This window comes from Chrysochloris asiatica, unplaced genomic scaffold (genome assembly GCF_000296735.1).
Source record: "Chrysochloris asiatica unplaced genomic scaffold, ChrAsi1.0 scaffold00392, whole genome shotgun sequence".
In the NCBI taxonomy this organism is placed as follows: domain Eukaryota; kingdom Metazoa; phylum Chordata; class Mammalia; order Afrosoricida; family Chrysochloridae; genus Chrysochloris; species Chrysochloris asiatica.
In genome coordinates, this window is record NW_006408910.1 from 1,138,715 (window position 1) to 1,155,046 (window position 16,332).

The 16,332-nt window shown below is 37.3% G+C and overlaps 1 protein-coding gene across 1 annotated transcript in view; it reads right to left on the minus strand.

Moving 5' to 3' along the window:
* Window positions 1-3,094: 3,094 nt before the first annotated feature.
* RNMT (RNA (guanine-7-) methyltransferase) overlaps window positions 3,095-16,332 on the minus strand; it is a 74,233-nt gene continuing 60,995 nt past the window's right edge. The window contains exons 8-10 of the mRNA XM_006876581.1: window positions 10,415-10,516; window positions 9,141-9,174; window positions 3,095-3,132 (exon numbers count right to left, since the gene is read on the minus strand). Of these exons, the coding sequence (XP_006876643.1) occupies window positions 3,095-3,132; window positions 9,141-9,174; window positions 10,415-10,516 (174 nt within the window). The remainder of the gene's footprint in view (window positions 3,133-9,140; window positions 9,175-10,414; window positions 10,517-16,332) is intronic.

Sequence of the window (16,332 nt, forward strand, 5' to 3'; positions counted from 1 at the left end):
GTAGTGGTTACGAATCGGGCTGTGAACCTTAAAGTCAGCGGTTCGAAACTACCAGCCGCTCCACAGGAGAAAGATCAGGCTTTCTACTCCTGTAAAGATTTACACCCTCGGAAACCCTGTACGGGGTCGCTATGGGTCGGAACCGACTCCATGGCACTTAACAACAACAACAACAAGAGTGGTTCCAAGTGTGCCTCTCCCATTTTCAGTTACCGGCTCAGTTCCAAAACCTCCTCTCAAACTCACCACTATGTTATGCTCGTCGACGCCCTGAGACAGAACTTCATGCTTCTTTTTTTTCTCTTTGTATTGCCACATGTGATTCCAACTTCTGGAGATTTCTTCTTTCCCCAAATTAGCCATGGAATGGAAAGGAAAGACCACTCACTGCCACTGAGTCAATTCTGACTTACAGAGACACTGCATAGGGTTTCCAAGGCTGTAAATCTTTATGGAAGCAGAAATCCTCCTCTTTCTTCTTCAGAGCAGCTGGTGAGTTTGAACTGCCAACCTTGTGGTTGGCAGTCCAGTGCTTATCTGACAGCACCACCAGGGCTCCGTGGAAAGAACAGAAAGAGGCTTAAGAAATGAAAACAGCAATAGGGAATAATAAAGCAGAAGCTTTTTGCACTCTACCAAAGTATAAAAATATTTTCAATTACTTCCACTAGAATTAAAATGAACCTGGATATAAAACAGTAAGGGCTAACCTTTGCAACCTCCCTAGTATCATCACCAAACTTTTCTGAGCTAATGACAGCCACTATAGTCAGATATATTATCATTAATATAGAAGGAACAAGCTAGAAACCCATATTCTGTTTCTAAAAAATTAACTACTCTACCATTAAGAGTTCTGGTGTGGCACTTTAGGATAAGCACTTGACAACAATGTTGGTTTGAACCGCTAGGGCAGTGGTTCAATCCCACAAGCCGCTCTTCAGAAACCCTATAAAGGGTCATTATGAGTCAGAACCAACTCAGTGGCACTTAACAATAACCACCACCAGTTAACAGATATAAACTTAAGAGATTATGCTTTTTAAAAAAAGTATTCTGGACAATTTTAGAAAACGTCTTTATAAACCGTATTTTAAATAAATGATTTACAAGAATATACAGTAAGAATAATACACAAAGTAGAGTGCATGCTACTTTGCTTATTAAGTTTTCCATCCGTGTCAGGTGCTATAGGATAAACACTGAACTGCTAACTGCAAGACAGATGGTGTTATTAAGTGCCACCAAGCTTGTTCTGACTCAAAGCAACCCTGTATAGCAGGGGTTGATGATGTTGTTAAGTGCCGCTGAGTCAGTTCTGATAGTGACCCTGTACAGGGTTTCCAAGGAGTGGCTTATGAGTTTGAACCTCCGATTTTACGGTTCAAACTGACCCTGTGGTCCAGTGCATTATCTTACAGTACACCATGACTCTATAGCAGGGATGGAGAATTTTTGTTCCTGCCAAAATTTATAACATCATTCACAGGCCATACAAAATTATCAACTTAAAAACTAGCCTGCTATATTTGCCAAAACATTGAATTAATGCACCCCTAATGTGATGGCTAGAGTCCTGGTGAGGTGCTGTGGGTTAATGTGCTAGACTGCAAAGCCGTTTGATCTGAAAGGCCGGCGGTTCAAGCTCACCAGCTGCTCCTCAGAAACCCTATACAGGGTTGCTATGGGTGGAAACTGACTTGACAGCACTTTACAACAACAACAATGTGATGGTTGAAACTGGGAATGTCTTTGCAGGCCTTATGTGGCCCATGGGTCAGATAGTCCCCCCATCCCTGCTATATAGGCTTTTGAAATCATTGCAGGAGCAGAAAGTCTCATTTTCCCATGGAGCAACTGGTTGGCTCAAAATGCAAATCTTGTGGGCCAACTTTGTGGTTCCGTAGTCCACTGCAATGTAGACAGTTCAAACATATCAGCTGATCCTCAGAAAACCTATACAGGGTCACTGTAAGTTGGAACCAACTCAATGGCACTTGACAACTGTATCAAAACTGTATCAAAACCTAGCAGTTCTCTAAACTGTGATAGTAAGGATAAGAGTTTACCCAGTTTACTTCAGTGCCAGTTACAGAAGAATAGTCAAGCAAGAAACCAAGGCTGTAATAATGGTTCCAAAATGGCAAAATTTTTAATGATAATTAGATACTAGATCTTATTAAGCAAAATACTGATGTTGTAACAGAGGAATAAACATTGTTTATTTCTAAACTTCAAGGTATAACCTAGCTCTGACTAGAAATTTTAAATTTAGAAGTGGAACTGAGAATGAGTTATAATTTTGAGGAAATTACCTGGGAGAGATTTTCATTTAAGTCCTTAGAAAAATAACTGTACCATCTTTTCTCAATTGAGAAAAGTAAACCTGTCAAATTGCATTCTTAATAATGAGAAACATTAACTACTAGGGTATGAAATTCTTATAAGAAAGCCTCAAAATTTCAAAAGAAAAAACCAAACCAAACAAAAAAAAAACCCCACCCAATTCTATACTGCTCTCTAAAATGTTCTAATCACTTGCAGAATTACAATATAATAGCAAATAAAAGTAATCATTATTTATACAGAAATGCAGTAAGTGGCTAAAATTCTAGCTAAATAACTTGCCCAGAATTTTATGACCAGATAAAATTGAGTTTTAAGCTTCTAACTTCAACAATACATTTTAAACATTTACATTCAATGGTATAGAACAAAGCCCACTTCATCTTGAAAATAACAAGTCCACTTAGAGAAGCACAGACACACATGCTTGTGTGCCCAGCAATCTCAATGACTCTGTGGCACATTCACTAACAAAACTGAGCAAGTCAGAACACTTGGGAAGAGTTCAGCTGCTCCAACAAGTCAGAGTTGAATTCTCAGAACATTATTTAAAAGTAGATTACTTAGACAAAAGTTTCAACTCACTCTTATATATACAAAGATTCATCTGTCAGAGACAGCAACTGTTGAATCTGTACACTGGAGTTTCTGGCAGCATCCTGCACATAGAATATGTAACATACACAAACAAAAAGCTGTTGAATCTCTAAGATGAAACATAGCTGTTTTGTTGCCACTGCACATGTGCTCACTGCTGCTTCTCAAATGCGAAAACCAAGTAAATACCTGCAAGAGAAAACAAATGAAAGTTATTAGAGCTTGGTTTCTCATATCTCATATCTAATATCTAATTTCTCAACAAATTAAATCCCAGTCTTGTCCACATAATTTGTTGAAATTTTTTAGGCTCTCAACCAGCCTTTGAGGAAGAAAAAGAGCCTTTAATTTAAGAGTTAACCAGTTATTCAGTTATATTTAAGCAGACATGGAATCATATATATTTACTTGAAAGCAAATAGCCACATACTATAATATTCAGTAACATCGCAGCTTATAAATAATCCAATTCAACAACTCTAAAAAACTCTAAAAGCAGTTTGAGATAAGAAAAATTAAAGTTTAAAAGCAAATAAAATTGAACTACAAAAATCTTACCATTCAAATCTTTTTACCCATAGTGAGGTACATAGGTAGAATAACTGCACTATAATGAATTCTACTGCTAGTTGTACTCTAATATTTCTATTCAGCAGAAAAATAGTAAGAGGGAATATAAGAAACATATATAATGTATATATACCAACTCATCCAATTGTTGTATTGCAGGGAAAGTGAGCCAAAAGCCATATGACAATCAATACTTAGAGATAATATTTATCTGATTCCAACAGGAAGATCCTTGAATGCAGTGGTTCCCAAGAGGGTCATTTAAAATCACTAATGAGGCCCTGATAGTGCAATGGATAAGTGCTGCAGTGCAGTAAATTACTTCATATGGATCTTCTACCTCATAGTCTTTGTAATTCCCACCAAACAACTTTCTTTCCAGATGGGTCTGGGTAAGACAAGGTGCGGGAAGATGCTGCAAGAATTATATGATTCAATTGTGAGTCACTATTAACTGTTAATTAGGACTGTAAAAATTTGGAGCTCAAGCAAGGATATTGGTTGATTTTAACATCCTGTTGGGTATAAAAGAAGCCGACTCAGAAGTAGGAGGGAAGGGTGGGGGAGTGAGGGAATCCCACTACCAATAAAAAAGGAGAGCCAAGAGTGAGGTGTGTCCTTTGGACCCTGGATCCCTGCATACTGAATCATCTTAATCCAGAAGACATAGCTGTGACACCAGAAAAATGGCTGCAGAGTGCCAGCAGCACTACCAAGAGCCAGAGCATGAAACAGAGTGGTGAGCTTCCAGGCCCATGGAGCAACTAAAATTAAGTACTATCAGGCAGGAAACTTGCTTGTGGAATAGAGTGATTCAAGGTACTTGAGGGAACTAGGATTGATGCCAATGCTTGTCTTTCAGATTACTTTGCTACTGTGGTTTGTGTGTTGCTTGCTGTGCCACTGATAATAGAAATACAAATAAGGTTATTCATGTTGGACAGGTTTCAGTGGAGCTTCCAGACTTAGATAAGAAAAAAGAGGCAGACTATTTCTGAATGCTTAGCCTCTTAAAACATGTGTAGCAGTGGAACACTGATAGATACAGTACCAGACAATGAAAACATTACGAAAAGCACTAGAATATTTTCATATATAGTGTCGGAAGATGAGACCCTCTGGTTGGAAAGCATTCAAAATAAGATTGGAAAAGAGCTGCCTACTCAAAGCAGAGTTGACCATAATGACATAAATGGAGTAAAGCTTCCAGGACCTTCATTTGTTGATGGGGCAGAAGTCAAAATGAGGAGAAACAACTGTAAACATCCATTAATAATCAGAACATGAAACATCCAAAGTAGGAATCTGAAACATTGGAAGTTGTTAAAAATGGAATAAACATTAGTATCCTAAGCATCAGTGAGCTGAAATAGATTGGTATTGGTCATTTTGAATCTGACAAAACATAGTTTTCTATTCTGGGAATGACAAATTGAAGAGGAATGGTGTTGCACTGATTGTCAAAAAGAACATTTCAAGATCTATCTTGAAGTACAATGCTGTCTGTGATAGAATAACATCTATATACCTACAAGGAAGACCAGTTAATAGTATTATTATTCATATTTACACACTAACAACTAAAGTCAGTGTTGATGAAATTGAAGAATTCTATCAACTTCTTCAGTTTAACATTGATCAAAACATGCAATCAAGATACATTGGTAATTTCTGGGGATTGGAATGCAAACGTTAGAAAGAAAGAGGAAGGAAAAGTGGAAAATATGGCCTTGGTAATAGAATGGATGATGGAGCTTGCATGACAGAATTTTGCAAGGCTAATGAATTGTTCATTGAAAATACCTTTTTCCAACATAAAAGATGACTAAACACATGGACCTCACTAGATGGAATACAAACTTAAGTCTTTCAACAAACTGATGCACTTCTGGAGGCAATCCCTCATCTATGCTAAGAAATTTGGAAGACAACTATCTGGCCAACTGACTGGAAGAGGTTCATATCTGTGCCCATTCTAAAGAAATGTGACCAAACAGAGTGCAGAAATCTATAATTAATACTGCATACAAGCAAAATTTTGATAAATTCAAAAACAGCTGCCAATAGTACACTGACAGGGAACTGCCAGATGAGGCCATGCAACAAGGGATGAAATTGCTGATGTAAGATGGATCTTGGGTGAAAGCAGAGAATACTAGAAAGATGTTTATCTGTGCTTTATTGACTACACAAAAATTTTCGATTTTGTGGATCATGACGAGCTATGGACAACACTGTAAAGTATGAGTATTCCGGAATACTTAATTGTGCACCTATATATATAGATCAATTTTTCAAAGGGAACTTTAGGAAAGGTGTGTGCCAGGATTACAGTCTTACACAATACTTATTTAATCTGTATGCTCAGCAAACAATTCAAGAAGCTGCAGTATGTGAAGAAAAACGTGGCATTAGAGTTGGAGGAAGACTCATTAACAACCTGTGATATGTAGATGATACAACCTTCCTTGAGGAAGAGAAGAGGACTTAAAATACTTACTGATGAAGAGCTTTTGGTGTATGGGTTGCACCCTATGTAAAGAAAACAAAAATCCTCACCACTGGGCCAGTAAACAACATCCAAATAAATGGAAAAATGATTGAAGTCAAAGACTTCATTTTGCTCAGATCAATCATCAACACTCATGAAAGCAGCAGTCAAGAAATCAAACAGTGTATTCCACTAGGTAAATCTGCTGCACAAGACCTCTCTAAAGTGTTAAAGAGCAAAGATACCAGTTTGAAGACTAAGGTGTGCCTGGCCCAAGCCATGGTATTTTAAATAACCTCATATGCATGCGAAAGCTGGACAGTGAATAAGGAAGACCGTACAAGAATTGATGTATTTGAGTTATGGTGTTTGAGGCGATTATTAAAAGTAGCATAGACTGCCAAAAGAACACACAAATTCTGTGTTGGAAAAAGTACAGCCAGAATGCTCCTTAGAAGCCAGGATGGCCACACTTTGTCTCTCATACTTTGGACACATTATCAGGAGGGACCAGTCACTGCAGAAGGCATCATTCTTGGTAAAGGAGAGGGTCAGTCAAAATGAAGAAGACCCCCCCAATGAGATGGATTGGCACAGTGACAGCAACAATGGGCTCAAATGTAGCAAAGACTGTAAGGTTGGCACAGGACTGAGCAGTGTTTCATTCTGTTGTGCAAAAAGTTGCTATAAGTTGATACCGACTCGACAGCAGCTAACAATGATGAACACATTAGTTTAAAATATCATAATTATTCAAAGAGTGAATTGATCCTCGAATATTAGATTTTGGCTGAAATTTGGCCACTGTTCTTTCCTTATTGCTTTTTATATTTTTAAGCCATCACCTTCTCAATTGTCTGGGACTACCTAATTCTTTGCTTGCATATTATGACAACATTATGGAATCCTGATGTGGTGCTGTAGGATAAGCAGTGGACTGCAAACTGCAAGTTTGGCAATTTAAACCCACCAGTCACTTCTGGGGAACCCTATAAAAGGAAATCCTATACAGGGTTGCTATGGATCAGAACCAACTTGATGGCACTTAACAATAATGAGTGGAAACTGACTTGACGGCACTTAACAATATCATAGTATGACTAACGTGTATTTTAATATAAAAATAAAGCTCTAGGCAATAGCCAATATCACCACCACCATAATTTTTGACCAATTTTTTCCCTTACACCATCATTTGGAACTGGAGGGTACCTAAGACAGATGGCCAATCTCTCTACTGTTGAGAAAAATAATGAAACACGTAGCCTTATGCACACACTTCCTAGTTCAGTTTGTGAAAAAGACTATGTACCCTACTCCCATTAATGTTACCATTATATGAGACAATTAAGCCCCAAATTGGTACTATTTGTCTTCCTTCTTTTCAACTTCATCCCATTCAGAAACTATGGCTATGGCTAAGAGTATGGATTATACAGTCAGACCACTTGCGTACCTTAGCCAAGATCTCTATGACCTTAGCCAAGTTACTCAACCTCTTTCTCACTTATGAAAAAGTTATTATAAATAATAGTCCACTCATCAAGTTCTTACAAAAATTCACTGATTTACTACATATGAAAATCTTAGAATAGTGACTGGCACATGTTAACTATACAACAATAAAATTACTATTTTCCAGATTTCACTTGTTTTCATTAACTCTCTCACCTTTTCCTTTTACACATCTTTTAACTCTTTGCCTAGTAACAAATTTACTTGTGGCTGTTTCTTCCAATAGATCGTACACTTCCAGAAGGAAGACCTGTTTAATTTTTTATCCCTCAAAGTCCTTTAAAAAAACTTTAGGAAACCAATACTCAATTGTTTACCAAATGGACTGTCCTTGATTACCATTTGTGCCTTCATTAAATAAACAACTGTTTACATGAATGGAAATAATCCTTTAGGACCCCTGGGAAGCCACTATTGTTAACTGCTGTTGAGTGAATTCCGACTCAGAGTAATCCTATATAGGATAGTTTCCAAGGAGTGGTTATTGAGTCTGAACACCCTTACAGTTCAAACCAACCTGTGGTCCACTGTTTACAGCATCACACCAGAACTCTAGGGAAACTGTACAAGGGAATTATCATCATGGTAACAATGAGGTTCTGGAAGATGACTTTCTCAACATAAATCTGTAGATGAATTACAGTGCTTCAGATTGGCAAGCAGGTCTTCTAACTTCTCTTCCTCAGACAAGTGCTTTACTTCAAAATGTTTTTGTATCATGCCTGTTCCCAACCACACAAACCTATAAAATATCCTGCTAACTGCTGCTTCCAGTACGGCAATATAGGATGAGCACCGGACTGCTATCTGCAAGGTCAGCAGATCAAACCCAAAAGACACTCCTCAGAAACCCTACACAGGGAGGCTATGAGTCAGAACCAACTCAATAGCACTTAACAACAATTGCTGCTTCAATAAATTTTCTAATAGTATGCTTTCACGGTATCAGGGTGACCAGAAACAAAATAAATGAAAGTATTCCAGAAACCAAAACTCCAATAGAAATTTGAGATACAGATATCAAATAACTTTAATAGTAAATAATAATAATATTAAAAACAGCTGCTGTTCAGTAGACTCTAATTATGTCAGAGTAGAATTGTTCCTTACCAGGTTGGCAATTCAAGTACATACTGAGGTACCTCTGGGTAGACTTAAATTACCTTTTGGTTAGCAGTTTGGTTAGCAGTTTATCATTTGCACAACCTAAGAATTCTTTAATAATGCTGTGGGTAGCATAGTGGTTATGAGTAGGGCTGCTAACCTCAAGATTAGCAGTTTGAAACTACAAGCTCTTCCATGGGAGACAGATGAGGCTTTCTGCTCCCATAAAGATTTACAGCCTCGGAAACCCTGTGCAGGGTTGCTATGAGTTGGAACTGACTCCACGGCACACAACCACCACCACAACCAGACAATGAAATATTTAATTATATTCTTGAAAATTAATGGTGAGCAACATTCTGCATATACTTGCCTTGGTACTAAGTACCTGTTAAGAAATGAGAATTAAAGACATATAAAAATGTAGATAATATATATCAGAAAAATTCTAGAATTTTCAAGGATTTGAAACAAAACCTTTAATAACGTCAGTAAACCTACAATGATGATTACTCACTTGTAGCTTCCCATTCTGATTTACTTAAGGTTCCCTAAAATAAAAAAGAAAGATTTAGATACATTATGCTATTTTTAAATGATAAAGGATAGAGTTAACCAAAAAACTCAACCTTACTGTAAATAAATATACAATATTACTATTATTGTGATTTGAACATATAAAAGAAATCAATGAAATTAACTTTCAATGCCATATTCTACTAATTTTGTCATCTTGCCAAGTTCTCTAATCTATTCATTCTAAAATAAAGGGCTAATGTGGGTAAAAAGAACATTTATATACGTATACAAAGGAGTCCTTGTAGTGCAGCTGCTTATTAGAAAGCCACTCTGTGGCAGAAAGATGTAGCAGTCTGCTTCCATAAATATATCTATCCTTGGAAACCCTATGGGACAGTTCTACTCTGTACGATAAAATTGCTATGAGTCCAAATTGACTTGATAGAAATGGGTTTGGGGGTATGGGTGCATGCGTGCATGCAACTGGAAAAAGCATGTCCCCCGTATATAATGTTTTTAACAGGAAAAATTAAAAACTTAAGTCTTATCTTAAAACATTAAAGTAACATAGGAAGGAATATGATTTTTGTTTTACCAAAGTAATCACAAAATAAAGTGGACATCATACCAAAAAATATTAAAAGTGAAAACAAAATCACTTGTGATATAGCAACATATGTACTGCTTTATTAATTCACTGGAACCCTGGTGTGGCATTATAGGATAAACACCAGACTGCTATCCACAATATCAGCAATTCAAATCCACCAGCTGCTCCATGGAAATCCTACACAGGGTTATTATGAGTAGGAACCAACCTGATGGCACTTAACAACAATTAACACATTAAAAAAAAAAAAAAAAAGATCTATTGGTAGCTCTAGTATCTGATACAACTTTGAAGATATGAAGGTATTTCCCCCTATCTAAGTTCGTGAGCCCCTGAACTCTATGAGACACTTGTGAGTACATGGACTGGTCATTAAGAAGCCCTGCACTAGGGCAGACAAATTGTCAAACCCATCTAGAACATTTCCCATCCATATACATATGATATAGGACTCTAGTCTGAGCTCAATAAAGTACATTTTATTCTATACCCATGGCTAAAGCAGTTACAATTTAGGGAAAACAAACTGAAGTGGATCTGATTTAAAGAATTAAGCCATTGAGCCTGAGGATTAAAAAACAGTGAAATAGTCTCCTGAGTCGTCATATAATGTATGCTTCTTTCCATTTTTTATAAATACTTTAAATAAAAATAATACTTACCAAAGGTAATCTTGCCTGACTGTTTTTCACATATTCTGCTGCATGCTCATAGTCATCCACTTTCTCAGAGACAAGTTTGGAATTCTCATTTGCAGGATATGGCTAGGGAAGCAAGTGAAATTTCTTGCTATTTCATACAAAATTTCAATTTAGAATTAAAAACAAACACTGAAGTAAAACAATTTAGGCAATAATCCCTAAGTATTACTCTAAGAAGACAAACTACACACATTTTTGAACAATGGGGGGAATAAATGGAGGGGAATACTGTTTCTTAACAAAGTAGCTGTCGTCATAATTTTAGACTATTTATATAGGCTAGAATAAATTAAAAACTGCAATCACCAATACAGTTCTCTCTCCCCTCCACAGAAGCAACTTGCATATCCCATCACTCTCATGCCCCCTTGCCCCTGGATCAGGTCTCCTGTTACACTACAAAGCCTAAAGGCAGCCCTTGGAAAGAGCTAAACAGGAAAGAACAGGATGGTCATGTAATAGCCTAGAAAAGCATTAACAGACACGAAAAATAGTATATACAAAAAACTTGAGTCAACATAGAGCCTTGCTTAAGAGAACAAAACTTGTGAGTTCAAAGAAATAAGGAAAAGAATGCAGCTTTTAAGATGCAGGCAGTGTTGTATTAATACAAGAAGCTAATGAAGAATTAATGTTTTTAAGCCTATGCTAGCGAATGTTGATTCAAATTACGTCAAGCACCATTATAATCATTTATCTAACATTTCTTTATACCATGAAATACACTGGAATGCATGTAGATATGTAAAAACACAGGAAATTAGATATCAAATGTGTTTTTTCTTTATATTACCTTTGTCCTCTTGCACTAAATCAGCTTCAAGGACACTTCAAAAATTTTCTTCAAGGACTGACAAAGCAACCTATATCTCCTTGAGGGATTTCTTAAGAAAATGAATCAGGGATGTCTACTTTATTATCTTCTTTCCCCCTTTCCTTTGTAAATATCCTACAGCAAGCTCATATATTAGACATTAACGTGGTTTGCCATTTAAAAGATATTTGACTTTTTGGACTTCAAAATTGTTAGCATTGGCAACTTTACTTTTTAAGATACTTTAATACAAAGAATCAGAAACAATCTTTGGAACTTCAAGACCACATGTTGTATTTTCACAATGTCATAAAGCTTTAAAGTCTTATTTGGAAAGGTTATTAAACTATTCTGTTGTAAATTTGTTCAACTCATCAGTGTAAAACTCCTCTGTATTATTATTTGCCTATCACTGAAATTCTTGCTTTTCTCCTCTACTGATCATTTTAAAGGATCAAACAATATATGGTTATAAAGTACAAAACTGATTATAATTTCAAAACTTGTTACTAGAACATGTATATGTTCAGATTAAGTGCTTCTTTTCAAAAGAGTTACCTTCCAGAACTATTACCAAAGTAAGTTTACTGGTGAAAAATAGAGATTAGGTGCAACACTTTGCAACTATAGTTTTTGGCTTGTTAGCTTTTCTTTCTTCCTTCTTGCTGCTACAATGCTCCAGATAAACTAGAGAAAAGTTTTACTTGTTTTACTGATGAAACCCTGCGCCAACTAAAGGCTGAAGGCTTCAGGAAAAGACTTTCCATTTAAATCTATCACCTGGACTAAAACAGTAGCATCCTCACTGTTCTACTTGTAGTTTTAAAATCTTGTTAAGCCAGCTTCCACACTGCAACCAAAATAATGCTTCTAACACATCATGTCACTCTCCAGTTCAAAATTCTTTAAAGGCCTAAGGAAGTGACTTGGGGTCGAAGTAGGAAAAACTAAAGAACTTCTGCAAACTATACGCTATTACTGCGTGTGTCCCTGTACAGCACTGATGTTAACTTTTATTCCTTGAGTGCAGTGCTGTAGCAGAAAGAAGACTAAGAACCACTGAGCTAAAGAATGCTGAAAAGTACCAGTAGTTCCTTGGGTCCATTATCTTGTAATTCCATTTTTCCATGAACTTTTTGAAGCCCACTAGTACTTTGACTATTTCTTCATTATGGTAATTCTCTTGCTGTATGGAAATAAATTATTTGCTTGTATGTTAATCTCCTCACTATACCATAAGACCTTTGAACAAAAGGGACATTGTTATATTTGCATATCCTACTATTAAAGAAAGGAGCTCTGGTAGTGGTTACGAATCGGGCTGCGAACCTTAAGGTCAGCGGTTCGAAACTACCAGCCGCTCCACGGGAGAAACATGAGGCTTTCTACTCCCGTAAAGATTTACACCCTCGGAAACCCTGTACAGGGTCGCTATGGATCGGAACCGACTCAATAGCACTGAACAACAACAACACTATTAAAGAGTATTTTTAAAATAAATTAACTTACATCAACTCAACAACAACATGCATAGCGAAAGTTTCACAAAATGTTTACTATACATGCAAAGAACTATCAAATAAGGCTGATAAACTTCATAAGCCACTACTTGTCTGTCAGTCTGTTATGCTGTGGTGGCTGGTATTTTAAATACCAGCACGATTACACATGGTGGACAGGTTTCAGCAGAGCTTCTAGACTCATGAATAGCAGTGAACATCATCAAATGTAGTGAGTTCCTTAAGTTAGGAGGTAACCAAAATACAACTGAGGAAGAGCTGCCTTCTCAAAGTAGAGCTGATCATAATGACGTGAATGTAACAAAGCTTTTGGTACTTCATTTGCTAACAGGGCACAACTCAAAATGACAAGAAACAGCAGAAACATCCATGAATAATCAAAACAGAATGTACAAAGTATGAATCTAAGAAAACTGGATTTCTTTAAAAACTAAATGGAATGCATAAAGAGCAATATCCTAGGTCAGGGGTGGAAAACGTTTGGCCCACAGGTTGTGTAAGGCCCACAAAATCATTTGGTATTGCACAGCTAAGGCAACCTTAGTTCTAGCCATCACATTGTTTTAGCTGTCATCGAGTTGGTATTGACGTTTAGCTCTCTGTGTACAACAGAATGAAACATTGTTCAGTCCTGTGCCAAATTCACAATTGTTGCTACACTTAGCCCGTTGTTGCTGGGGGTCCATATCTTTTTCTTGTACACTCCATTTAACCAAAAATGGTGTCTTTCTCCAGGGATTGGTCCCTCTTGATAATATGTCCAAAGTATTAAAGTCTGGCCATCCTGGAGCATTCTGGCTGCACTTCTTCCAACACAGATTTTTTTCCCCAAATAACAGTCCATGGTTCCTTTAATATTCTTCTCTAACATCGTAACTCAAATGCATCAATTTTTGTATGGTCTTTCTTATTCATAGACAAAATTTCACATGCATACGAGATTACTGAAAATACCATGGCTCGGGTCAGGTGCACCTTAGTCCTCAAACTGACATCTTTGCTCCTGAATATCTTAAAGAGGTCTTGCACAGATTTGCTCAATGCAACATGCTATTTGACAACTTCAATCTTTTCTCAATTTATATGATGTTGTTTATTAGTCCTATGTTGAGGATTTCTGTTTTCTTTGAATTGAGATACAATCCATACCAAAGGTTGTGGCCTTTGATCATCAATAGTATTTTAAGTCTTCTTCTCTATCAGCAAGGAAGGTTGTATCATCTGTATTTCGCAGGTTATTAATGAGTCTTCCACAAGTCCTGATAATACGTTTTTTCCCCATATACTCCAGCTTATCGAATTGTTTGCTAAGCTTACAGATTGAATAAATATAGTGAAAGAATACAACTCTAGTGCACACCATTCCGAATTTTAAAAGATTTGGTGGGATAACAAACAAGATGGCAGCTTGCGTAGAAGTGCAGTGAGGAGCTCCACCAGCAACAACACAGAATGCCAAGCTAAGCAGGCTCAGGGGATGGTGTCAGAAATCTGAACCACAAATAAAGGAATATTTAGAAGGTTGGAAGGCTTTCAGCTAGGGGAATTTGTAGCAGAAGCAAGAAATCCATTGATTTCTAATTAAAGACACCCAGTCGCTCCAGGAGCCACCATCTTGGGTGATACCAAGCGGGGGAAGGATCAGAGCCACCATGGACGCCTGACAGAACTGCGGAGATAAAGGTGTAGGACATTCTTTTCTTTTGGTATCTGTTCATTGGTCCCTTGCTATCTGTGCACCTCCATTCTGGTGACTATAGGGGTGCCTAAATGAGCAGACACCCCAGCCCCACACTCGGAGGGTTCTCCCACGCATGTGCACAGATCTCCTTGAAATTTAAAGAGACAGTTTCCACTTAAAACAAAATGGCCACAGCTGGCCCTGAACTGTTCATAACTAGAAAAAAGGCCTGAACAGGGATTGTGGAGTGGGACAGGCAGACTAAAAAGGAAATAGGTCAAAAATTAAATCTTAAGTTACATCAAAACGACAAACAGTAGTATCTTGAAATTTCTCAAGAAAAAGAGTGAAAAGGGAAGCCCATTTCCTGATCACATCTACCAAGAGGCAGTCAGAAACCATAAAAAATACACACCCATCTAAGTATTAAGGGCACAGATAATTCCTGAATATGCCCAAAAAACAGAAGCAGATGACCATACCTGCACATGTCCAGAAATAAGATAAAGTGACAGAAGCAAATGAGCTGGAAGTAGACCTACACTCCATACTGGAAGATGGGCAGGCTTTGGAAATGCCTTAGAAGGAATTCAGAAAAATTATTATAAAATGTATTAAAACACTATAAAATGGAGTTGAGAAAAATAAGGAAGAAGCCAGGAAAGCACTACCGGAACAATCAAATAAGATAGATACAGCATTGGAAACAATTCAAAACCTACAGAAAGAGGTCCAGATGATTAATAACAGAATATCAGAAATGGACAATACACTGAAATGGCAAAAGAGTAGAACTGAAGAGATAGACGCCACAACTAGTGAGCTAGAAGATAAATCTCTCAACACTACTAAGATAGAAGAACAAACACAAGAAAGGATAAAAAAAATCTGAAGAAGGCCTAAGATTCATGTTGGACAACATGAAGGGGAATAAATTAAGAATTATTGGCATTCTGGAACAGGAAGAATCAGACAAATTTGAAGAGCTTCTGGAAGAAAATTTTCCTAACATCCTGAAAAGTGAAAAGATAAGCATTCAAGAAGCTCATCGAACCCCAGGAAAGACAGACCCTAAAAGACAATCACCAAGACATATAATAATAAAGCTCTCCAAAATCAAAGATAAGGGCAGGATCCTGAAAGCAGCTAGGGAAAAGAGAAATATAACATACAAAGGCAAGCAAATCAGATTAAGCTTGGATCTCTCAACAGAAACCATACAGGCAAGAAGGCAATGGGGAGACATATAAAACTCTGAAAGAAAAAAACTGCTACCCAAGAATCCTCTACCCAGCAAAGTTGTCAATCAAATACGATGGTGTAATCAAAACATCCCAGGATAAACAGAAGCTAAGGGATTTTGCCAAAGGTAACCCTGCTATGAAAAACATGCTAAAGGAAGTTCTGTGGACTGAGAACCAACAAGAACTGACAACAACTACAGAATGGCGTACTTGGCAGCATCACCATGAACTCAATCAACAAATGGAAGAGCCAAGAATAGAATAAAATTATAAAAACAGAGGTTCTGGAAGGTCAGTCTATGATCAAAACAATTACAATGTGAAAGAAGGTAAACACAGAGGAACAGAGATCCAGGTGGTGGGAAGGTTAGGTAGATTACAGAATAAAATAGACTGTCTTAAATGGAGGGAAGAACTAAAGGAATATAAGGTAACCACAAAGGGGTTGGGGTGGGGGTTTAGTTTGGGTGTTGGGAAGCACAATACAAGAAGGGGGGAGGAGGCAGAAGAACAAGATAGATAGGGGAACACTGAGACAGGTTTGCATGGCCTAGTGGAACAGAGGTAAATAGTGATGCATGCTCAATCTTGGAACAACAGGGCTCTGGGATACAGGGATC